This window comes from Lissotriton vulgaris, chromosome 4_1 (assembly GCF_964263255.1).
Source record: "Lissotriton vulgaris chromosome 4_1, aLisVul1.2, whole genome shotgun sequence".
Lineage (NCBI taxonomy): Eukaryota > Metazoa > Chordata > Amphibia > Caudata > Salamandridae > Lissotriton > Lissotriton vulgaris.
Window position 1 is genome coordinate 1,381,573,897 of NC_141691.1, and position 26,576 is coordinate 1,381,600,472.

Genomic DNA, 26,576 nt, shown 5'->3' on the forward strand with positions numbered 1-26,576 from the left:
TCGCGCTCCAGGTTGTGTAGCTCAGACTCAATTCTCTGCAATTGCGTTCTTATATCTCTGAGTATTCCTGCCGCCGTCCCAATACACCCCCCCAATGGTGACCTTAAAAGCCTCCCATAGCGTCGCAGCCTGATCTACCGTGCCCTTGTTTAACGTTCAGTATTGCTCAATGGCGTCCCGTATGGCTCTGTCATACACTGGATCTAACAGTGCCTCGGCACGCAATCTCCACGTGAAAGGACGACGTACTCCCTTCGGAATGCTCAAGAGCAGACGCACTGGGTTATTATCTGACAGCGTGCGAGCGAGGGGCGCCACCTCAACCACCCATTCCATGAGCTCATCGTCAATCAGCCAATAGTCAAGTCTCGACCAACTCCCATGCATTAGTGTTGCATGTGTACCTTCTTGTCTCCCCGGATTTCATATCCTCCACACATCACACAGCCCGAACTCTTCCATCGCCAGCAGCACACTTTCAGCTATTCTGGGGGTGCGATGCGTCTCTGGATTGGATGTATCCAACTTAGCATCTAAGTACATGTTAAGATCTCCCCCCCCCAAATAACGGGCGCAACTGGCCCCTCCTGCAGTCGTTCACATATGCGGGTCACACACGCTGTGTCGTCTGTAATTGGACCGTACATATTTATAACAGTGACTAATGTTCCACACAACTTCCCGCACACCATAGCGCATCGCCCCTCATCGTCTGTATACGTGTGTAGCATTCGAAAGTCCACTGCCTTTTTAACCAGAATCAGTACACCTCTAGCATAGGAGGAATACGATGCAGCAAGTTGAAAGCCTGCCCACCTGCCTAACACCCCGCATGTCGCACTAGGAGCTAAATGCGTCTCCTGCAATAGCGCCACCTGCACTCCATGCCTGTTTAAATATGCTAACACCTGTCGCCCTTTCTTGGGAGAGTTGAGGCCCCGGACATTCCAAGTTAACATCGCACAGTGGTCAGCCATGAACCTTACAGCGTCTTAATGATGACAATTTATGACGGAAAGCCCTCTGGGAAAACATGCAACAATTATCACATATCGCTAACTCATTATACAACAAATATCTCGTCTCGCTCTTATGATTGGCACCAGTATACAGATAACTCAAAACACACAAAAAATACAAAGGCTCCCCCGCCCCCCACCCACCACCCACTCCAACCTCCCAATCAGGTCGAGACCGCCCCCCCCCTCCCCCCCCCCCCACCTCCCACCAAGAAACAACCATGTGGGTGATACCCGCTAGGGGAAGAAGCACAACTGCGTGTACTCACACTGAAGTGTGGCTGCTGGAACTTCGTCCAACGTACAACTGCCGAGTCTGTCAGTTAACTATTAGAGGAGTAACACACGCCCCGACCCGGTCCCCAACAAGAGCAACAATTACAATAGGAGCCCCACCCACCCCGACACCGCAACTGCTTGACACTATTATGCTCTACTCAGATTGATAGAAAGAAGGCACATTTGCACAATAGGGTGACATTAACCCAATAAAACAACATAGTGGCTATCAGTCTGCATCATCCAAACCGGACATTGTCTGCTCCACATCTGCCCGTCGTCTCCCCGGCTTTGCTTTGCAGATATGCTTCGTGAACTTTAAGGCAGACTTTGCATCCGTGAAGAAATGAGACTGTTCCTCGTGAGTGATTTTCAGCTAAGCTGGGTACAGCATAGCGTAGGGCACCGCTGCCTCCCTCAGCAGTTTCTTCACTGGGACAAACTCCCGACGTGCAGATTGAACTGCTAGGGTATAGTCCGGAAAAAAGGATAGTGTGTCGCCTTTGTACACCACTGGTTCCTTTGCCCTCGCCTCCCTGAGTATAGTGTCTCTGTCAGCATAATTGAGCAATCGGGCAATGATCGGCCTCGGCGGCGCTCCCAGCTTAGGTCTGGGCCCCAACGATCTATGCGCCCTCAGCACAACCATCACGTTGGACAAAGCAATCCCAAAAAGTTCACGCAGCATGCCATCAATGAAAGGCTCCATCTTGGATATGGGTGTAGTCTCCGATAGGCCAAGAATCCTAACATTATTGCGCCTAGACCGCGCCTCCAAATCCTCATTTTTTGCGCTGATCACCTCCAGGATCTTTTCCATTTGAAGGAGCTGCGTGCGGGTCTCTGCCTGCGTATCATGGCCATCCGACACCCAGTTCTCCAGCACATCCAGCCGGTGTTCGTGTTTGTCAACCTTTTTTTTAACCACGTCTAGGCCAGTCGCAAAGGCATCTATTTTACATTCTATGGACTTCATCCCCGCTCGCAGCTCCAGGAGTATTGTGCCGGTCTCATCTTCAGCATCATCAGGCGTAGAGGACGCACCTTTATCTTCGCCCTGTTCACTAGAGCCATCTCCTGTGCGTGTCTGCCGTTTTCTCTCGAAGGCCAGCTTGGCCTGCTTGGGTTCACCCTTGCCCATGATGTCACGCAGCAAGGCCCGGCAGATTAGTAATAGGCACTAGACCACTTCGAACCAGTGAGAATCAAGCAGTCAAAAATGCTCGCCTGTAGATCACCGCAGTCTCACTCTGCACGCACACACCATGGCTAGTTTTCGGCACCCCACAATGTCACCGTGGACGGTGGGAGGTCTAGTGCCCTTAGACACACGTCACTGTGTCGCAGTCCAGACCAATGCCACTTGTAGCATTCAGCTCGCCATCATCGTCGACTGCATCTGACATCTGCGGCACCACCTAGACCCTCCACTACCTGCGATCCCCGCAGAGCCCCCCTCCCCGCAGCCGCCCACTCGCCTGTAGCCAAAAACAGCACAGGATCGCAGTGACACAGCCAGCAGGTAGCACCCCACCGGTCCCGCCGACAGTACAGCGCCCAGCCAGGCACCACGAGTGGCACTGCCCCAACCGCAACCCCAGGGTTTCTGCCGCGCAAAATCCGCCAGGCGCTGCCACCTATCACCGGCAGCCTGCCTCGCCAGTCACACGCCGCACCACCCAGCGAGCTCGGCCACTCCAGCGCCTCACTCACCAGTACCCTTCATGTGGCAGACTGCACTCCGTCCCGCACCGCCACAGAAATTCCGTGAGAGGCAGCCAAGTCTTCTCCTCACATTGTCCGCCTCAGCCGACCACCAGCAGCACTGCAGACAAACTCTATCTAGGAGCGTGGATACAGGGCACAGTCCGTTCCTCCGACCGGTACTCCACAGCTTCCCGAACCACTACCCAATCAGCCGGAGCCAGATCCAAATAACAGTGATGCTCTCCGTATCCTAGCGTCAGGCACTCAGAGCCGATATGCCGCACCGGCCGGCCGCCAGGACTCGCTCACTGTTCCGAGCGCCTCGCCGCCATTTTGTTTGCCATCTTGCGGTCAACAGTTCGTGAATTTTTACGGGCACGAGCGCCGGGCTCAGACGTGCTACACCTCGGTAAAACGTGCCGCCGCTCTCGCAGGTTCACCAGCCGTCCTCATATTAGTTTCTCAGCAGTGTTGAGGATGGTAATTGCCCGGTAGAAAAGTTCTGGCGTGCGGAGCTACCCCTCTAGGCAGCCATTCCGCTACGCGCCGTGCCACGCCCTCCCGAAGTCTGTAATGTTATCTTGGCCGCCAGGCATCCCTCCACTAAAACAGTATACGCCTGCGGGTGGAATACATTTCTGCCCCTCTTTCATAGGTCTTTCTATTTCTCCTCTCTTTGGCCCAGTAGGGCTCTGCTCTGGGCACTATCAAGGGCTATCTCTCGGCCATTTCAGCCTTTTTACGGCTTCCAGATCAGCCTTCCCATTTCAAGTCCCCGGTTGTAAATAGATTCTTGAAAGGCACTACTCATCTTTTTCTTCCTGTTCCTTTTGTGGTGCCTCTGTGGGGCTTGACCTAGTTCTAACTTATCTGATGTGTGCTCCTTTTGAGCCACTTCACAACTGTCCTCTTCTCCTTCTCACTTTAAAAACTGCTTTCCTTTTTGCCGTCACCTCTGCCAGAAGTGTGAGTGAGCTCCAGGCTCTTTCTTCGAAACCTCCTTTTCACTCTGTCCATCCAGACTAAGTTGTTCTCAGGACTTGTACCTCTTTTCTGCCAAAGGTTGTCACTGCCTTTCACATCGGGCAGACCATCACTTTGCCCACCTTCTTTCCGCCTCCGCATCCCTCTAAAGAGGAAGAGAGGCTCCACCATCTGGACCCAAAACGTGCGCTTTCATTCTACCTTAACCACACACAACAGTTCCGGTGGGATGACCAGCTCTTTGTTGGCTACGTTTGCGGCAAGAAAGGTCGGGCCATGCACAAACGGACCATCTCTCGGTGGGTCGTTCTGTGCATGAATGCTTGTTATTCTTTGGCTTAAAAGGAGCCTCTGGTGGGGCTACTCGACATTCTACAAGGGCCACAGCAGCTACTACTGCTTTGGGACGGGAAGTTCCCTTGCAGGACATCTGTCAGGCAGCTACTTGGGCCTCTCTGCACACGTTTACCAAGCATTACTGCCTGGACAGCCAAGTCCGGAGAGACTGCTTCTTTGGCCGTTCTGTGCTCCAGGACTTTCTGGTGCGATCTTGGTTCGCAGACCCACCTCCGGGGTTGGTATTGCTGGGGTATCTATTCTAGGGTAAGGAATCTATCACTAAGTGTTTCTTTCAGATGCACAAGTTACTTACCTTCGGTAACGATATATCTGTAAGAAACATTAGTAGTGATAGATTCCTTACCGCCCCTCCCATCCTCCCTGTTCTGCGAACTGATTTCTAGGGTTAAGGACATCCCTTCAGGGCCCTAGTTTCATGGTACCAGTTGTCCGTTTCTTGCATGGCTCTGCGTTCCTGGTGTGGAAAGTTTTGTACAGAACTGACGTCAGCGCGTGTGGGCATGTCTAAGTAGCTCCAGCAAGGTCATCCCGGCGCCAACGACGCACGCGGAGCCGCACGACGACGCCTACCGACGCGCAGGGTTACTGCTGACGAAAACTTTCTGGATACAGTCTGATGCCTGGGGGTAATTCTAAGGTAAGGAATCTATCACTACTAATGTTTCTTACGGATATATCGCTACCGAAGGTAAGTAACTTGTGCATCTAGGTGTCTAAATAAATATGAAAATTATATTTTTCTAAATTGGTGTCGGATTTCCTTATTGAGTGTGTTTAATTTATTGACTTTGTGCAACAAATGTTTAAAACACCCCTCTGATAAGCCTACGGCTGCTCGACCACACTTTCGCAAGTAGAGCACCTTGGGATTGCTAGCGCAAGCCCCTGTCCTCTAGTAAGGGATACCTGGACTCTGCACAGTGCGCCTCATTTTGGTACACTGTAAAAGAGAGACAGCTTCCTACGCTAAAGGCTCTGTGTTCCTCACATTATTGATGTAGAGATAGATCAGAAATGCAAGAGATCACTTGGAGTTTATGTTCAATTCACATTGCTGGAGATACTCAATGTCTAGATTTGTTGCTGCTAGACTAGTCTGAGTGCATGGACATTGGACTGTTATTCCTTATGGATTGTAATGAGTTTCTTAATTGTGGCTGCTGGGTATCTTTCTGACTCTGTTGACTGTTATACATTTTTGTTTTAGCGCAGATTTTTAAAACTTTAGTTTTCAGACTCATTTTTATTAACAAACTTTATGAACTGTGTATTTTCATATATTTTACTTGTATTATTTTTAAGTTTATAGCACCTTAAAGAAAGGTATTGAATGTCATTCTGTGTGCACTTGTGCTTTGTAGATTTCTTTTGTACTACAATATGGCATTCAAGTTTTTGGACATTTGTTTTGTGCACTCTGATCATGCATTTTCTTCTCCGTATTTGTCCACTGTGTGGGCTTAATATTTTCAGTCCTCTTAGTGAACTCTGTGTGCTTTAGGAATTGAAATGTTATCACAAGGAGGCAAAATAATGTTGCAAACACTCTGTAGTTCTTAGTCTATGAGACATATGTATTTTAAGTCTGCATAAAAAATCACATGCTAGAAGAGAATTTTAAAGGGTAACTGTTTTGTAGTTAAACTTTTTAATTTTTTGTTTTTATTTTATAAGGCCGCCAGACTCAAAGCTGACGAAACATTTGAGAAAGCGACCTGCTCCTGAAGATTTTCTTGGAAAAGGACCAAATAAGAAAATTCTAATGGGAAAGTAAGTTTGTTTTCTGTGCATCATCAGGACTTTAAAAAACATCCCCTACTATTGTGTTAACTTTGAAACGATGATTGATTCAGAGATTCGGATGACACGTGGCACTTTTCCTAAAACTTTACTGGCCTTTTCATCAGAGGAGGTTACTGGACCCAGCTGCTTTAGCAATGAAGAGCAAGAACTACACGCATTAGTGGCTAGTAATAACATTTGACAGCTCATCCTTTCCTCCCTAGAACTTTATCCACCTAGGGCTGCATTACATAGGGTGCCCCGGGGGCGCAACGGGCGTTTGCGCCCACTTTGTTTGTCTCCAGGGGACCTTGGTATTATAGAAGGGGGCACAGACACTTGTGTCCCCTTTTATAATACCGATAGTGCTAGCCCACTTAAAGCGCCAGCGCTTTCAACAGAGGGTGTTCCCTCATTTGCAAAGGGATGTGCCCTATGCAAATTAGGGCATTCCTTTGACTCTGTGCCCTCGCCATATTACAGATGTGGACGCAAAGTCAAAGTAGCCCTCAGACAGTGCACTGACAGTGCACCATTTAAAAGGTGGCACATTGTCAGTGCGCCTCCTGACAGCAGCCCTCTGCAGGTGGTAAAGGGCATTCCATAGACCCCCCCAGACATCCCTTTGCAAGCGGGTACAGTAACGGACTGCACCCATCTGCAAGGGGATCTCTAATTCCTTTTGAAAGTGCAGGCGGGTGCCGCCTGCACTGTGAAAACTCGGAGCAGCTGCCCCGTGTTTTCACATGAATTCGGCTACCCCCGGGGAAGCACAAGTTTGCAGCTGCCCCAGGGCAGCGCATTCACCATAATGGGGCGCATTGGCATTGTTTGCGCCTGGCGCAGCTTTTCAAAGGTGCGCCAGGCACAAATCAAGCCAATATGTAATACGGCCCCTGAAGGGATTGTCCAGTTTCCTCTTCTAGAGAGCTTACCCAGTGTGTATAGTTTTTTTTCCTTTACTGTGATTTCTGACAAAACTGTTCTTCTGATGACCTTCCTTTTTGAGATCTCTTCATCTTGTGGAAGGCAGGATATAAGAGGTCTACTACATCCAGTGCTTAGTTACTGCCTAAAAGAGCGTTTTAAAGAATATCCCAAATCAGCAGGATAAAACGTGTTCTTTTCTCATTTCCTAAATTTAGCTTTTTCAATTAATGTCCTCACTGCTCCTCAATCTTTGAACACTAAGTATCCGCTACCGTAGATAGCCTGGCTTTTATGTTAGGCACAGTTCCTCAGGACTTTTTCACCTGTAAATATAAGTTCGAGGCATATGAGCTGCAGATTGTACACTTTTGCATAGATCGCCATCTGATGTTGGGCTCGGATGTTTGCATGTTGTTTTTGTCTTCTAATGAGTCTTGTAGTCATGAGGTTGGTGATTCCTCCTTCGGTCGACAGTGTGCATGGGCTTAGGCTCTATCGTCAGATGTTTTTCCGCCATCTGGTTCGGATGTGACTTACTGCGCTCCTGGTCGGTGTCGTTATCATACCCCCTTTTGATGCAAAATCACAGCTAACCGACGGTATTGTCTCGATCGCGAACCTTTCGACCCACACCCTCAATGACAACTCTCAAAAAACTTTGATGCCTGGCAAATGTGACGCGAACCGTTGAGTCTACCCGCGTCGGTAAAGACGGACGTCGATGTAACAGACTCCTTTTAAGAAATTTCCCCAGTGTGGTGCTAAATTCTCAGACACGGACGTCCATCCTGTTTGTAGTATGTGCCTCTCTCCAGAACATCGAGAGGACGACTATGAGGCTAGTCTATCGTTCAAGTCCAAGAAAACCATCTGGTATCGTCGAGCTCGACGCCATGAGATATCCCGAGTCACAGGTTCCATTCCCGACATCTTCCATCCAGGTCTCGATAGCCTTCTGGTACCAGAACAGGTCCCAGACTCCGAAGCAGACGTCTCTGCCGAAGATGACATCACCCCAGCTCAAAGGGACGTGAGTACCGAGACCCCCGCCCTACCTAAGCCCATAACAAAGGCTCTGGTGACACCTTCGCCCTCAGGTCCACACCATACAAAAACTTCAAGAGCCCCGCCTCCGAGCCTGGCGCCGGATGATAAACAAAAACCTTCCGACTCATGCCAGCCACCCAGTCCCGAAAAGCCATCTTCGGCATCAAAAGCTAAGTCGCTTGAGATGCCGCGCCCTTCTGTCGGCACCAGAAAAACATTTGGAACCGAAAACGGAAAAAGACCAATCAGCACCGAAGCAGCCGGACAAGACCTCAGCACCGGAACAGCCAGATAAGACCTCGACCCCAAAGCACATAGAAAAGACTGACACCAAAAACCTCGGAGCCGAAAACATTGAAAAACAAGCCTCCCATAGTCCTCCTAAACAAACACCTCCGGAGCCGAAACAGCCCACACCGAAGGAGCCAGGGAAAGCTTCTATACCGGACACTGTCACTAAACAGCCAAGACTAGTTTCCAAGGAGAAATCTTCCACACCAAAAAAGCTATCCATGCCAAAGAACTTTTTTTTCCCCGATCCAAAGCAAACCACCCTCTTAATCCACCCAAAGACTGGTTATATAATTACCAAGCTACCTACAAAGAGGAAACCAGACCATTTACCACAAGTACCAGTTCCCCCAAAGTAATTACACATTACTACTAATACTTCAGCACCACCTTCACCCCCTCCACCAATTAACCCTAATTTACTCATTTCTCCACCACATTCTCCACAACCAGAGGATAGTGATGATGCACATGGGGAGGGACAAGAAGATGAAGATGTAGTACCATTAGACACTGATGATCCACCACAGGAACCAGACCCATGGCATGACTGTAATACGGATCCTGATCTAAATAATGATCCGGACTTCTACCCCTCAAAACAATCTCCACCAGATGACAATGTGGGTTTTGCCCAACTAATTGATTGGGCAGCAACATACCATGGACTCAAACTACACTCCAACCGTGTGGAAGAGGATTTTCTTCTAGAAACTTTTGACCAACCACAAAAATCTGCTCATGTCCTGCCAATGCTTATATGTCTACTTACACACGACCCTGAGGTGTTCAAAGACCAAGTTAGAGCTAGGGTTCTTAACCCCAGAATAGATCAGAAATACAAGGCAGCTCCCACTGACCCATATACATCGAGGTTCAACTTCCTTTAGATTCCCTGGTTTTACCCAATGCACGCAAAAGAGCAATCTCTCAGGTATGACAGAGCTCACTATGATGAGCTAGAAAATCCTCATTCAACATCTACCTCAACAATATAAGGACAAAGCCAATGACCTTATACAAGAAGGCAAACTAATCACCAATACATCCATCAAATGCGCGCTCAACACAGCAGACACCGTGTCCTGTGCAGTAAATACCAGTGGTTCGAGGAATGTGGGCTGCTGAATTCATATCTGTGCATAGATCGCCGCCTAGTGTTGGGTCCGGATGATTGCACATTGTTGTCCTGGAAGAGTCTTCGAAGTATCACGAGATAGGTGGCTCCTCCTTCGGACTACAGTGCGCATGGGCATCCTCTCCATCCTCAAATTGTTTTTTTCCGCCATTGGGTTCGGATATACTTTCCAACTCTCTAAGTTCGGAATTAACTAAACTCTGCTCTAAAGGCCAAAAGGCCTTCGGATCCGTCGGTATTGTTCAGCGCTCGGTACCGATACACTTTCTGAACATCTATTGCACTTCGGTCGTTGAATCGGGCCGTGAGGCCTTCTCGACACCACGTGGACCAGCCGTCGATGGAACGAAGTCCATTCAAATACTGCCCGCAGTGCAACTCGAAGTTCCCGCACACAGATAAGCATCCCGTGTGCAACAAATGCTTATCTCTAGATCACAAAGAAGATAGTTGCCTGGCCTGTGCCCAGTTCCGGGCAAAAACTATCCGGAATCGACGGGCGGCGAGGCAAGAAATGCAGCGGTCGGCACCAAAGCCCGATAATATCTTCGACGATGAGGAAGAACTAGCGAGCGCCGAAGAATCGGATCCAGACGAAGACCAGTACTCGGAGCACGACTCCGATGCCTACCTCGAGGAGGAAGACCAAATCGTCTATCTTGAGGAAGACTATCAAAACATCGTAGCTGTTGAAGACGACTCCGATGACGACCCGTGTGTACACCGCCCCATATAGACACTGTAACAGTATCAGAGACTCAGGTCGAGGCATCGCCAAAAGGGCCTTAGCCAAGATCAACATTCTAGTTCTACAGCCCCGCTATACCCCCCGGCTAAGAACATATCCAAAGAACTCTCTGAGACACGCTATACGCACCGGTTACATTTAAACCGAAACTAGTCAACCACACCGTCTTCGGACAGAAAGTCGTCGAAACAAAAGTATTTAAACCAAAGGTCATCGAGCCTAAGGCCGTAGCTCCAACACAGCCTTCGAAGCCAAAGACCGTCGAGTCGACATCGAAGATCAAAGCTATCGAGTCGAGCTCAAAGCCAAAAGCCGTCGACTCCACATTGCGGCCAAAAAACGTCGATTCAACGGCAAAGCAAAAGCCCATTGAATCGAACCCAAAAACAAAGCACGTCGAATCGAGCAAAGTAGCATCGAGTATCGACAAGGGGATGAAAACAGTCGCCGAAAGTAAAACGCCTACGCCCAAAACTAACGTCGAACCGAAAGTGAAACCTAGAGTGGAACAGAATAAAGCGGTCGAGCCGAAGCACCTCGAACCCAAAAAGGGCACCGTGCCGAGACTTCAAACACCTAAAACACCTAAAGACACTGTCGAACCGACCAAACCGCTCTGTCCGAAAAAGGTGGTGAAGCCAGTCAAAGACTTTCAACCAACAAAACCTGTCGACAAACATCAAAAACCAATACAACTACAAAAAACGGTCGAACCCACTAAACAGATTGACCCAAAGACAACCAAACCAAAGGCTACTGCACCAAAGCCTAAAACTGTGGAGGAAGAGCTTGTTCACCCAGACACCGACACAGAAGACCAGTCAAAACTGTATATTAACCCAGTAACTGGTAAAGTAACTATTTACACAAAAAAGAAAAGGCCTTTGCCAATACAAGACTTTCCTATAATACCACTCAAAAAGAAAAGACTGTGCTACCTCTCCAATACTTTTTGAACCTATCAATCCAGCTATGCCTACAACCCCATATACCCCAACATCACCTGACTACAACCCAGAGGAAGATCAGGATGCAGATGTAGGGTTTGGTTATCCACAAAACCCAACTGGAGACCCTAACCTACAGCCATGGGGTGCAGGAGGAGAACCAGACAATGAAGGGGCTCTTCCCATTACAGAACCTGCACTTTACCCAACTAAGCCATCACCCACAGAAGATACTGTGGCCTTTAATTCTTTACTTGATAGAGCGGCTACCTACCATAATGTATATATGCACTCTTATGCTATTGAAGACTTTCTCTTTGATACACTAACAACATACGAAAGACATGTAAAAACACTCCCCTTGTTGAAGGGCGTCTTAAAACACGCACATGACATTTTTAAGGACACTGCTAGGGCACAGGTCATAAATCCTAGAATTGAAAAGAAATATAGGGCTGCACTATAGATCCTACATACATTAAGGGTCAGCTACCCCTAGACTCCCTAGTAGTATCCAACGCATGTAAACGGGCTAATTCCCAAACTACCGGAGAGGCTGCTCCTCCGGACAAAGAGTCAAAAATCTTTGAGGCATCAGGCAAAAGAGTAGCTGCTCAAGCAGCAAACTCATGGAGAATTTCCAATACACAGTCCTTGCTGGCCAGATATGACAGGGCACACTACGACAGCTTAGAAGAAATTCTCCAACACTTACCTGACCCGTACAAACAGCAGGCAGATGAACTTAAACAGGAAGGAAAGCTCATCACCAATGCCTCAATTAAATGTGCCCTAGACGCAGCAGATACAGCGGCCAGATCTATCAATACAAGCGTGCTGCTAAGACGACGCGCATGGCTCCGCATATCGGGCTTTAAGAATGAAGTTCAATCCACAATTCTTAATCAGCCCATCAACCCAGACTTTTTATTTGGTCCAGCAGTTGACTCAATTCTGGTCAAAATGAAAAAGGATGCGGAAACAGCAAAGTCCATGGGAGCTCTCCAGTCTCAACAACACCGGGGCTCCTTTCGTCGCTCCAATTATAGAGGAGGAGCGCAAAGTAATACATCACAGCAATCCTCCAGCTACAAAAGTAACACACAATCCACATACAGCAAAAACACTAACCGGGGTGGATACAGAGGCAATAACACCAAAGGAAGGGGTCGCGGAGGAAATGCAAATAGATCCTCCACTAACACCAAACAGTGACTTCTTGGCACTACCCCCAGACCATATAACACCGGTCGGGGGAAGACTACAACAATTTCTGCCAATCTGGTTAAATATCACAACAGACAAGTGGGTCAGGCAAATTATCCAACATGGCTATTGCCTAGAACTCACCTCAACCCCACCCAACATACCACCCGTGCACCGTCCAATGTCACAGGAACATATAACACTACTGCAGCAAGAGGTCATCAGTATGCTGCAAAAGGGGGCCATAGAACCAGTCCCACTACAACATCAGGGAACAGGAGTATACTCCCTATACTTCCTAATTCCAAAGGAGGACGGGTCTCTCAGACCAATATTGGACCTCAGGCCCCACAACCTGTACATTTTTTTGGAGCATTTTCATATGCTCACTCTCCAGCAAGTCTTACCATTGCTCCGCAAGGGAGACTTCCTAGCAACTCTGGACCTCAAAGACGCATATTTTCATATACCAATACACCCTACTCACAGAAAGTATCTCTGGTTCACCATACAAGGACAGCACCAAGTACTGCCATTTGGTGTCACAACAGCTCCACGCGTCTTCACCAAATGTCTAGCTACAGTGGCGGCACATCTCAGAAGGCAACACATCCATGTGTACCCATATCTGGGCGATTGGCTAATACACGTGCCATCGGCCCAGCAGTGTGCCAACCACATGTCAAAAACCATCCATCTCCTGCACAGTTTAGGCTTCTCGCTAAACTACCCGAAGTCACATCTGCAACCCTCCCATCTACAACAATACCTGGGAGCAACTATAGATACACTGGCAGCAAAAGCATACCCCAATGCAGCACGTATCAACAGCATGCAAGCACTGATCCAAAAATTCAGGCCCCAACACTCAGTACCAGCTCAAGTGTTTATGCAACTAATAGGCATGATGGCCTCGTGCATATTCATAGTCCCTCATGCCAGACTACACATGCGTCCTCTCAAAGAGTGCCTAGCAAGGCAGTGGAACCAGGCTCAAGGGCAATCAAAGGACCTAGTGTTGGTGACCAGTCGGGCATACAACTCTCTGCATTGGTGGAATCCACAAAACCTTTGCAAAGGACGACTGTTCCAAGAGCCTGTCCCACAAATAGTGTTAACTGCGGACGCATCCCTACTAGGATGGGGAGCCCATGTCCTACACTACACAGTACAGGGACTATGGACTGTACAACAAAAGAAGATGCACATCAACCTTCTGGAGCTGATGGCTATCTTTCTAGCTCTAAAAGCATTCAAGTCACACTTCTGCAACAAAACCGTGTTGATCCGGACGGACAACATGACAGCTATGTATTACATTCAAAAACAGGGAGGAACACACTCGCCACAGCTGTCGCACCTGGCTGACGCAATGTGGAAGTGGGCCATTCAAAGGAACATGTTTCTTATGGCAGAGCACCTCCCAGGCAAGGAAAATCAATTAGCCGACCTTCTCAGCAGGCACAGTCAACAAATGCACAAATGGGAGATTCACCCCAAAGTGCTTCAACCATTCTTCCGGAAGTGGGGACACCCGGAGATAGATCTGTTTGCCACAAGCGAAAACGCAAAATGCCAGTACTTTGCCGCCAGGTTCCCACATCCACAGTCGCAAGGCATTGCGATATGGATGAACTGGTCAGGCAAATTTGCGTACGCTTTTCCCCCAGCTCCATTAATACCGCTAATGGCACGCAAACTACGCCAACATTCACTGATGCTAATCCTAGTTGCTCCCACATGGGTGAGGCAGCCATGGTACACAACGTTCCTAGAACTGTCAAAGACTGAGACTCACACCCAATCTTCTAACTCAGAGTCATGGAGAAATCCAACATCCAGATCCGCAACAGCTAAACCTGGCGATCTGGCTCCTGAAATCCTAGAGTTTGGATACCTAAACTTGCCTCCAGACTGTATGAACATTATCAAGGAGGCAAGAAAACCCACTACCAGGGCATGTTATGCAGCTAAGTGGAAACGTTTAGTCATTTACTGCAGAAACAATGATATAAACCCACTTGATGCTTCTACACAAAACATCATTTGCTATCTCTTGCACCTACAACGCTGCAATTTAGCCTATTCATCCATCAGGATACATTTAGCTGCGTTAGCAGCATATCTTCAAAACAGGCTACACCTTTCACTTTTTAGGGTGCCAGCAATTAAAGTGTTTATGGAAGGACTCAAACGCGTAATTCCTCCAAGACACCCACCTTCACCAGTCTGGAATCTAAACATTGTTTTAACCAGACTTATGGGACCACCTTTTGAACCACTACACTCATGCGAAATACAATTTCTTACTTGGAAGGTGGCTTTCCTTGTTGCCATTACTTCACTTCGAAGAGTTAGCGAGCTTCAAGCCCTAACTATTCAAGAGCCATTCATCCAAATACATGCAAATAGAGTAGTTCTCAGAACAAACCCTAAATTCATGCCAAAGGTGGTATCCCATTTCCACATAAATCAAACCATCAAACTGCCAGTGTTCTTTCAAAATCCTCAGACAGTAGCTGAAAGGGCCTTGCATACTCTAGATGTCAAAAGAGCTCTGCTATACTATATAGACCGAAATAAGGCATTTCGAAAGACAAAACAGTTGTTTGTTGCTTTCGCACCGCAACACAAAGGAAATCCTATTTCAAAATCAGGTATAGCCAGATGGATCGTTAAATGCATCCAGATATGTTATTTAAAAGCCAAACGCACCTTAACAGTTCCCCCTAGGGCGCATTCCACACGCAAGCTAGGGGCATCCATGGCTTTCCTGGGTAATATTCCTTTACACGAAATTTGTAAAGCAGCCACATGGACAACAACACATACATTTACAAAACACTATTGTGTAGATGTACATTCAAAACTGCAGGATGCTGTAGGTCAGGCTGTTCTCAAAACTCTTTTTCAGACTGCTGCAGCTGACACAGGTAGCCACCGCTAAGGGAGATACTGCTGTACATTCTATGCACAGATATGAATTCAGCAGCCCACATGCCTCGAACAGAATATGCTACTTACCAGTATGCATCTGTTCTTGGCATGTAGGGCTGCTGACATTCATATCGCCCACCCACCTCCCCAGTGCCTGTCGCAGCTGCAGCATTCACTCTTTGCATGGACATCTTACTGTACTATACTCCATCTCTGCCACAATGGCGAAAACAATCTGAGGATGGAGAGGATGCCCATGCGCACTGTAGTCCGAAGGAGGAGCCACCTATCTCGTGATACTTCAAAGACTCTTCCAGGACAACAATGTGCAATCATCCGGACCCAACACTAGGCGGCGATCTATGCACAGATATGAATGTCAGCAGCCCTACATGCCAAGAACAGATGCATACTGGTAAGTAGCATATTCCTTTTGCTACGCAGACATGCCTGGCTCAGGGTATCTGGTTTTAAACGTGGTACAAAATTCCATCCTTAATCAACCTTTTGACCAGGAGCACCTCTTTGGCCCTGCAGTGGGCACACCTTTGGAAAATATAAAAAAGGGCACCAAGACTGCCAAGTCCATGGGAGCTCTCCAGTCGCCCTCTAACAGAGGCTCCTTTCGGCATTCTTTCTATAGAACAGGCTCCAAAACAAATAAAACAGAACACCCGTCCTCATCCAACAAAAGTCCCAACCAGCGTTCCTTTTCCAGAGGATACACTAGAGGAGGTTACAGGGGAAACAACAGCAAGGGCAGAGGCAGGGGTAAAAACACCCCCAGCTCCCCTAATACCAAACAGTGACTTCCCTGCGCTTCCCCCCGATCATCCCACGCCTGTCGGGGGACGACTCTCATAGTTCCTGCCTGTCTGGAATTCCATCACATGCAAAAACAACAATTGATGGACAGAATGCAGAACAATGTCATAAATTCACCCAGTGCAGAGATCTGGGCCTAAATCCATCGTTTTTTTTGCACTCCACACCACCCCAGTTCAGACATGGCCATATGCAAATCAGCCTTGACCCTGTGCCTCATGGAACAGTCCAGCCCGAACTGCCAAGCCATGTCTTCCCTGGACCGGAATCAAGCAACTTAGGACCGGTTTTTAGCTATCAGCCATCTTCAGCCAGGATAGCTTGACTCCAGTGGTGTGGAGAGCACGGGACTCACGTCGGAGCATGCCCTTCCCACTCGGGGTGACAAATGCAAAAACAACAATTGATGGACAGAATGCAGAACAATGTTTTTTGCATTTGTCACCCCGAGTGAGACGGACATGCTCAGATGTGAGTCCCGTGCCCTCCATGCCACTGGAATCAAGCTATCCAGGCTGATGAGGGCTGAAAGCCCAAAACCGGTCCTTGGATGCTTGTTTCCAGTCCAGAGAGGACCTGGCTTGGCAGTTCGGGCTGGACTATTCCTATGGGGCACAGGGTCAAGACTGATTTGTATATGGCTGGGTTCAAACTGGAATGGCATGGTGAGCAAAAAACAATGGATTTAGGCCCAGATCTCTGTACTGAGGTGAATGTATGACATTGTTCTGCATTCTGTCCATCACCTGTTGTTTTTTGGAATTCCATCACAACAGGCAAGTGGGTAAGACAGATTATCCAGTATGGTTATTGCCTGGAACTCACTTTTCGTCCCGTCTCCCCCCTCCACCAACATACCTCCCAAACATCATCCAATGTCATCAGAACACCTAACGCTTCTCAAACAAGAGGTTCTTGCACTATTACAAACACATGCAATAGAGCAGGTTCCCTTGCCTCATCAAGGCACAGGGGTCTCCTCCCTCTATTTTGTAATCCCAAACAAGATGGCTCTCTCAGACCAATGCTAGACCTCAAACCGCTCAACTTCTAAATCAGACCACTTCTACATGGTCACTTTACAACAAGTACTTTCACTACTTCAGCAAGGCAACTTTCTTTCCACTCTAGATCTAAAGGACGCCTACTTCCACATTCCCAATCATCACTCCCACTGGAAATATCTCAGGTTTGTGGTAGATGGTCAACACTACCAGTTCAAAATTCTACTATTCCGTATCCCCAAGGCACCCAGGGTTCTCACCAAGTGCCTTGCAGTGATTGCAGCCCATTTGAGAAGACAACAGATTCATGTCTCCCCTTAGCTGGACGACTGGCTCATAAAAGCAAAATCCTGCAACAGCTGTGTTCAACACACACTCTGTACAATACACCTGCTTCACAGTCTAGGATTCTCAGTAAACCTGGACAAATCCCATCTTCAACCGTCCACAATACAACAATATCTGGGAGCCACACTAAATACCTCCACAGCCCTAACCTATCCCAATCCAGTCAGGATAACAGCTATACAGGCGCTAGTTCAAAGATTTCAGCCACAACACTCACTACCAGCACAAGTGTTAATGCAACTATCTGATAGAGACTACTAGCCGCAGATACCTTCACGTAGAATTATCCCCAGGCGTGAGACTGGATCCGGAAAAAAATTTGCCACAGCATCCCTGCGCGTCAGGGGAGGGACGGCATCACGCGACTCCGCCCAGGCATCCGCGTACGTGACATCCGCGAGATCACATAAGACCCACCACGGTGCGCCTTCATCAGTTTTTTTTGCTTTTCCGCCTGCAACGCGAATCCGGTCCTTGCTACGGGCCTGTTTTGGGCTTTTTTTCTTCCCATTGTCACTTCTTTGGTGGAACAGTGTGCGAATGACTTCGGGCTTCAAGACTGACTTGCATGTCGTGTGGGCGTCTTATGTCTGCGACAGACCCTCACCTCATTTGTATATCGTGTTTGGGGGAGGATCACTGCACCACCGATTGTGAGGCATGCCAACAGTTGAAGCCGAAGTTGTGGCGGGAGCGCCGGATGAAACTTCTTTCGGTGCATCTCTCCGGGTCGATGTCCTTCCCTCGGTCTGCTTTAGCAGACAGCATCAGGTTCGGCCGTGGTCGTCGTCCTCGTCCTTCTCCGATGTCACATGAGCGTTGCTCCCCGGTGGGTAAGTGTCGCAGTTTGTCCCTGGGGGCTGGTTACTGGCCTACCGGGGGTGTTGGATCTCGGCAGGTGATGCGGCCCCACGTGTAGTCCTATCCACTGTTTTCCAGTGTTGGGGCGTCGAGGGTCCAGATGGAGACATACACAGCGGCTTTGCAGGCCTCACTGGAGTCTCCTCTTCCTCCTTCCCTTCCTGGGGTGTCAGCGGAACCCTCGCCTTGCGTGGGGCCCTCTGCGGCGCCACCGGCGCCGACTGGCTCGGATCCAGGCTTGGAGGATGTGGTACTGTTGGTATGCGGCCCCTCTGGGGTACCTCCTTCAGACCACGGCGCCTCTGACTCGCCGCGAACTCCTGTGGGGGTCCCTGTGGTGTCGCGGGAGGTCGCCAGGGCTCGGGTCGCATCCCCAAGCCCCTCTCGGTCCTTTGACAAGGTAGTCCTTTTTAAGGCCGGGGTGACGCCGCTACAGGGCCGGCTGCTGCTGGACCCTACAGAGCCACAGGGGTCAGTGGACTCTCCTCGTCCCGCTCTGGGTCAAGGTTGGGTGTGGACTCCTCGTCCCTCTCCGGGCCCCTCTCGTCCCTATCCACGGCGGCTGCCTCGTCCGAAGGAGAGTTGGAGGTTGAATCGTCCCTGGCGCCACCACATGGGTTACCGGGCGACCTCCGCAACATTTTGGGCACGGCTGGTGGAGGGCTCCTTGTCACTCAGCCCTTCTCGATCCTCCATGCAGGCGGCTGCCTCAGCGGAGGTCGAGTTGGCAGCGTTCCGGCGCTGCCCCGGGGCCAGTTCGGCTCCGGTCCCTGGCGCGGTGTGACTCGGGGGAGCCCTGTCTGGCGTCTCCCTTGGTGCCGGATGGTGTTGACGTCCTGCCTCAGGTGGCGGACTCTACGGCTCCACACAAAGGTCTTGCTTTGGATTTGTCTTCGGCGCTCCCTCTTCTCCAGAGGCTGGCTGCATATTGGTGTTGTCCTCCCCACAGACTGGCCGCTGTGTGGTTTCTTTTTTACCGGCTTCGTCGAAGGGTGGCTCCCCCCCCCCCCCCTGCCGTTCTTGAGGCTGAGGTGTTCGTCGGAGGAGCGTCAGGTCCCTCATTCTTCGGCTCCCGCTGACTTCCAGATCTGGCCTCTGCCCGTTCCGCTTGGCTTCGGGGACGGCCGCCTTAGTTTGCAGCCGTCGCCCACGGAGGAGCTGCTTTCTCCACCACGGGCCCTACTGAAGCTGGTGCGGCCTTCGCTCACGCGGTGTCCACGGCTGTGGGCATTCTGCGCATGGGTGACCCCATTGCCCATTTTCCGGTGGACCATCTCGGAGGTTCTCCACCAGGGCTCTGGTGGGAGGGAGATCTTACTTCCTTTTGAGGAATCGCTCCTTTCTTCCCTGACAGGGGCTTGGAGGCGTCCCGCCTTAGGAGATCTGGTGCCTCAACATTTTCTGCACCGGCACCTTCCGGCGCCGCGTGATCCGGCGTGTCTAACCCTTCACTCCTCTGCTGCCAGTCCACTTTTGCAGACTGTTTTTCCCTCCCTGCCGCCACTGTTGACTCCGCTGTCCCGGGAGGCCCGCTGGCTGGACTCTTGGGAGCAGAATATGTTCGCCTCGACCAGCGCTGCCCTGCGGGCCCTTAACACATTGTGTGTTCTGGCTAGAGCCTCCTCCTATTTGTGGGACTCGGCTGAGTCTCTGGGATCCGCAGAGTCCCAGGAGACTGTTCAGGTGGACTTTCGGCATTATGCGTTAGATGGCTGGGAGCTTGCGGCGTTCTCCGCTCCGCTCTGGACATCTCAGAGGTGCTGGGCCGGGCCATGGCTTCCTCAGTCGCTCTTCATCGCCATGCTTGGCTTCGGGCGGAGTATTCCCCGAGAATATTGGTTTGATGGCAGCCTGTTGTTCCATGCCCCGGCTGACTCCGCCATCCAAAGGTTCCTGGCAGGGCTCCGTCCTCGTCCTCCTCCTCCGCCTTCTCCTCCTCTTTCCCCTCTTCAGGGACTGCTGAGTTGGGCTGGTTCTAGGCTTTCTTAGGCCGGTTGTTCTGGCTGTGGATTGTGTTTTCTGTCCATTTGAGTCCTCCATTGGGTCTTTGGCATTGTTGGCTGCTGGACGGCCCTTTGTGGATATTGTGTGTGTATCTTGTTAGAGTTTTTGCGCAGACTTGGCCCTGAGATTAGGCCTTCTGCTTTGCTTGAGCTGCTTGTCAAGCCTTCTGCGGGGGTGTTTTTTTCCCCTTGGCTCTTTTGGTTTTTCCTTTGCTGCGGAAGTTCTTCCAAAGAGGGTTCCCATATCTTGGGACTTAACGTACCCTATGTGGGGTAGTGGTAGCAGTTATATGGCTTGTGCTCTGCTGGGGAGTTCTGGTCGCCTTCGGGCGCCTGTTCTCCATGGCGTTTATGTAGGTTGTTTTTGCCTCTCGAGGTCGTATGCGCGGCTACTCGTAGTGGTGTGTCCGGGCATTTCCTCATCTTCCTGCTCCTGTACTGAGGGCTGGGATGATTCTGTGTTCTTCCTTGGCAGGCGCCGCCTGCCTGGTCTTCCTGGGGCCCGGGCTGTTTTTTGTTTGTTTCTGGCGGCTTATGACTGGGGGCGCCATTCTGACTGGCATGTTGCCCTCCATCTGGAGTGGGTTCGCCTTCTTTTCCCTCATTTCCTTGGGCCCTCTAGGCTTCTTCTTCTTCTCCTGTCTTGGCATTGGATAGAAGCTATGTTGCCTTGTGGGGGAGTGGGGTGCTTCGACCTTCCTGGCCTTGCCCTTGGTTCCTCTACTGGAGTGTACAGACCTCTTCAGCCTTATTTCTCCCCTCTACATCCTCTGGGGGTTGGTGGTGTTCTGCTTGTGGGGGTTCCCCGTTCACTGCTAGGGGCGAGGTTCTTACCTGGTCCACAGATCTGGTCCCTTGTTGGACCCTCTGTTCTGTCTAGGCTGGTGGGGTCCTTTCGCAGACCCTCCTTCCCCGGGGGTATTGCTAGGGTATCTATTCTACGTGAAGGAATCTGCGGCTAGTAGTCTCTATCAGATATACAAGTTACTTACCTTTGGTAACGATGTATGTGGTAGAGATGATTCTAGCCGCAGATTCCTTCACGGCCCACCCTTCCTCCCCGTTAAACGAGGACCCTTGGGTTGGTCTTCGGTACTCACATTTTGGTGGGGGGCTGAGTATCCTGTGAGTGCCTTCTTTGCTCTTGACGGGTGGCTCCGTCTGCTGGCAATTCATTCCTCCTCTTGGTTCTTTGGCGGATGGGGTTCCGGTACTCCGGTGCCCTGCTGCTCTGGCTACTCCGGGTTTGGGGGGCTTGCTTTCTATCTTGGTCCTTCCTTCCTTCCCTCCCTTTCCTTCTATTGCTAACCTCTGAATAGAGGTCATCTGGCCATGCCTTGCCCTTGTTCCCTTGGGAGTGGTTGCCCTCTGTGCTGTGGTGGCTTGGAGGTTTGTTGTCCCTGTCTGTCTTAGAACTGGCCCCCTCCCTGTGCAGGATGGGGGTGGTAGGTCTGCTACGTGTGTCATGACTTAACGCAAGTTCCTTGCCTCTGGGGCACGGGAGTGGGGAGGCTGTCTATGTACTGGCAGGGTGGCTGCTCAGGGCTCCGCAAGTTCTTTCTTCTTTCCCTGCCTTTGGGTGCTGCAGTGTTGACACTGCTCTGTATGGTGGTGTTAGTCACCATTCCTTTTCCAATTATTCTGCTCTTCGCACACTGTTCCCGTGCTCCCACAGTTTTATCTCTGATGGCTCCGCGTTGTGGTGCGGGTCTTATGTGACCTCACTGACATGTACGCGAACGACGCCTGGGCGGAGTCGCGTGATGCCGCCCCGCCCCCGGCGCACAGTGATGCTGTGGCAAAAAGTTTTCCGGATCCAGTCTCACGCCTGGGGATAATTCTACGTGAAGGAATCTGCGGCTAGAATCGTCTCAACCAGATAAGGTAAGTAACTCATATAATAGGCATGATGGCCTCTTGCATTTTTCTCATTCCTCACTCAAGAATACAAATGCGTCCATTACAAGAGTGCCTAGCACATCAGTGGAACCAAGCTCAAGGTCAGCTAACAGATCTGGTGTTGGTGGACGACCGCACCCATCGCTCTCTGCAGTGGTGGAACACACAGAACCTTTCCAAAGGGCGGTCGTTCCTAGAGCCAGTCCGACAAATAGTCCTAACAGACTCATTACTCACCGGCTGGGGAGCTCATCTCCAAACCCATACCATTCAAGGTATCTGGACCACCCAACAAAAACAATTTCACATCAACTACCTGGAATTGTTAGCAATCTTCCTAGCTTTTAAATCTTTTCAACTTCACCTTCTAGGCAAAGCTGTCCTGATCCGTACAGACAACATGACAGTAATGTATTACATACAGAAGCACGGGGGGGACATTCTCTACAGCTATCACACCTATCTCAAAGCATATGGAGATGGGCCATTCTGCAAAAAATATACCTCCTGCACAACATCTACCAGGGGTACACAATCAAATAGCAGATCTGCTCAGCCGTCAAGCACAACAGATCCACAAATGAGAAATTCATCCTGAAGTAGTTCTTCTATTCTTTCGCCTGTGGGGACACCCAGAGATAGAGCTGTTTGCCGCACACCAAAACACAAAATGCCCAAACTTCGCATCCACGTATCCAAACCCATTGTCCAAAGGCAATGCGCTATGGATGAATTGATCTGAAAGAAACATGTAGTGATAGATTCCTTACCATAGAATTACCCCCAGGCATCAAACTGGACCTGGAAAGTTTTCGTCAGCAGTAGCCCTGCACGTCGGTAGACGTCGTCATGCGGCTCCGCGTGCGCCATTGCCACCGAGATAACGTCGCTGGAGCTACTTAGAAGCGCCCACACGCTTTGACGTCCATTCTTTCTTTTTCCACACCAGCAACTGCAGATCCGGGAAGAGCAAGTACCCCCAGTCACTTTTTGACTGAATTTTTTTAGGCCTTTTTGTCTCCATTCTTTTGAGTCGATCGACTCCTGGTGTTGAAAGTATGCCCGGCTTCAAGAACTGCAGGGACTGTCACTGCATGATGTCGGTGACGGACCCGCACCTGTCTCTACTTCCTGGGGCGTGACCACTACTCCAAGTCGTGCCGGGCTATGGCACCGAAGACTTTGCGGGAGCGGTCCCGAAAGTTGCTAGAAGTCCGGCAGTTGGCTCCGCGCCGCTCAAGGTCCCGGTACCGAGGGAGGTCGAGTGACCAGTCGCGGAGCAGTCGCCATCGGTCATCTGGATCGAAGTCTTCGCACTCGGGGTCCGGGAAGTCAAAGCATTCTAAAAAGAAGTTGAAGAAGCATCGTCGATCCTTGACTGTCGTGCGACGCAGCTGAGGGTGTGGGTGGTGCCACCCCCGCGGCTCTGGCGGAGCCTGCGACGACGACGACGCCAGCCTACCCGCCCTTCCTGGGTCCGTCGGCGACGCCTGCTCAGGTTCAAGAATTTCTTGCTGCCATGGCCAGACTCTTTGGGCCGTCTGGTGCCGCCGGTGCGCCTTCGGGCCCCGCGGCCCCGACTTGAGGTCCTGTTCCTCCATCTCTGCCGACTTCCGCGCCGCCACCGGCTTCAGCCCCGCCGCCGCAGGACCCCCTTGGATCCGGGCTCGGATCCCAGGCGACACCAGTTAACCTCATAACACCTCCACCGGTGTTGACCCCTCCTCCGGCACCACCTCCAACGTCGTCCGGTGCTGCCGCCAATGTCGGGCCCCATTTCAGCTCGACCCGGACACAGCGTTGGAACAGCGTCACTCGACGCTGATTCCGACACCGATGGGGGCCTTGTTACCCCTATGTAAATAAATACATTGTAAATCACACGTTCTTATATAGCGCCTTTCACCGTAAGGTCCCAAGGCGCTTGCTTTGGGAACCCGTCCTGGCCTTTCCCTGCAAGATTACCCCTACTGGGCATCCCCAAGGTGAAGACTAGGCATCCCATCGCGGTGGGGCAGTAGTGGAGATTAAGTAAGCTATTGCCCAGAGTTGCAGAGTGTGAACCCACGATTCAAGTAGGCACCGAGGCGAGAATTATCGAGTTTGTGGACATTTTTTTAAGCTCAAGGCACTGCCGCGTTGGGGATTGAACCCTGGCCCCGGGTCTGTCCTCTACATCAGGGACTGCCTCCTATAACCGGTGAGCCACACTTCTCCTCCTTATTTTCAGCCTGTTTCACAGACTTCGGAGGAAGGGGAGGACGGGGGGGTCTGAGGACCCTCTCACACAACAGTGTGGTTATGATCCGGACTGGGCAGAGGATTTGGGGGATGCCAGCGGCCTTGACACCTCACGTGCCCTTGGCATGATGTCTCCTCCTTCCGTGGCTACACAGGAGGGAGCAAGTTACGCAGTGGTGTTGCGTAGGGCGGCCGAGACCCTTCACCTCGAAATCCCTACAGTGGCCGTCAGGACTAACCTCCTGATAGAAGTGCTTCAGCGGCGCTACCTCTGCGAGCCACTGCTGCCTTTCAATGAGGCCCTTTCTGACGTTCTTTTGGGCACCTGGTCCAGGCCCAACACAGGGGCTCCTGTGGACAAGAACGTGGCCCGAACCATCGCCCGGCTCCCGGCGACACCCTCTTTCTCTCCCAACACCCCACTCCTGAGAGCTTGGTTGTCCAAGCCTCTGTTTCCCAAAGCGCGTTCCCTTCCACCCCTCCGAATAGGGAATCCAAGAAGCTGGAGCATCTTGGCAAGAATCTGTTTTTCATCTGCCAGCTGAGGGCTGCAGTCGGTGAACACCACTGTCCCTTGAGCCGTTATTCCCACTCTGTGTGGGACTCGGTTGCGCAAGTGCTGCCCAATTGTCCGGAGGAGGCCCAGACTGTACTTTCCCAAGCTATTGCAGCTGGGAGAGACTTAGCTAAGTTCACCATCCCTTGTGGGCTTCATACCGCCGACTCGCTGGGCAGGGCGATTTCCACAACTGTGGTGCTTCGGCGCCACGCCTGGCTGAGGACAACTGGCTTCTCAGGGGATGTCCAGAACACTCTGATGGACATGCCCTTTGATAGCATTCGCCTCTTTGGCAATAAGGCAGATAGTGCATTGGAGCGTTTTAAGGACGCCCGGCCTCCGGCCAAGTCCTTGGGCCTGTCGGTCACTCGGCCTCCTCCGCCTTCTGCTTTTCAACACGTTCGTTCAAGAGCCACAGGCCTGCACAGCAACAACCTCAGCGCGGAGCAGACGTGGGAACCATCAAGGCGGTTCTGGGGGCTAGCGGGCAGGTCAGTTCACCTCCACCCCCGCAGCATCCACTGCAAGTCCTCCTAGTCCGGAATTTCAGGCCCATCAAACACCATTGGGCTGCAGAATTCGCCATCATCTCCCCCACTGGCGGAACATCACCTCGGACAAGTGGGCGCTGCAGATTGTCCGAAGGGGCTTCTCCCTCCCCTTCGAGACTACCCTTCCAGCCATGCCACCTTAGTACCACCGCATGTCGGCGGACCATCTTGCACCTCTTCAGCAGGAAGTCTCGGCCCTCTTGGCCAAGGGGGCCATCAAGCGCGTTCCTTGGGCCAGAAGTAGGTCGTGGTTGTTATTCCACCTACTTTCTGATCCCCAAGAAAGACAAGGGCCTGCTTCCTATCTTGGACCTCCGGAACGTCAACCGCTTCCTCCGCAATGAGAAGTTCAAGATGATCAGGTCTTGTCTGCCCTCGACTCTGGAGACTGGATGGTAGGTTTGGACTTACAGGGCGCATATTTCCACATCCCCGTCCTGCGTCCCACCGGCGTTACCTACGGTTCACGGTAGGCCACGAGCATTTTCAGTATACCGTGCTCCCATTTGGCCTTACCAGTGGTAAACCACCATCACCCCGCATCCGTGACCCCGCATGCTGTCACAACGCGGTTGTTACAACGAACGCGTTGAGACAACGCATACCATTACTCCGCAAGTCAGTACGCCGATTTGCGGAGGGGGGGAGAAGGTGTTGGATTTAAAATCCAACACCTTCCCTACAGTCCGCACAGACTGGAGTTGGAATAATAAATTTTACTATGCATGCGGGGTGATTGTATACGGTATGAAGAGATATATTCTTACCTGCACCACTCGGGTGTTCACGAAAAGGATGACGGTGGTCGCAGTTCATCTGCGCAGATCAAGGGTTCCTGTCTTCCCCTATTTCGATGACTGTTTTTTTTAAGGCGGGCTCGCCCCAGACAGTCGTCTCCCACCTTCAGACT

General features: G+C 50.8%; 1 protein-coding gene across 2 annotated transcripts in view; it reads left to right on the forward strand.

Annotated features, from left to right (window-relative positions):
- The window catches only part of THOC1 (THO complex subunit 1), a 449,280-nt gene that overhangs the window by 307,830 nt on the left and 114,874 nt on the right, over window positions 1-26,576 (forward strand). For both annotated transcript variants that reach the window (XM_086965617.1, XM_086965619.1), the window contains exon 16: window positions 6,024-6,119. In XM_086965617.1, coding sequence (XP_086821743.1) covers window positions 6,024-6,119 — 96 coding nt within the window. The remainder of the gene's footprint in view (window positions 1-6,023; window positions 6,120-26,576) is intronic.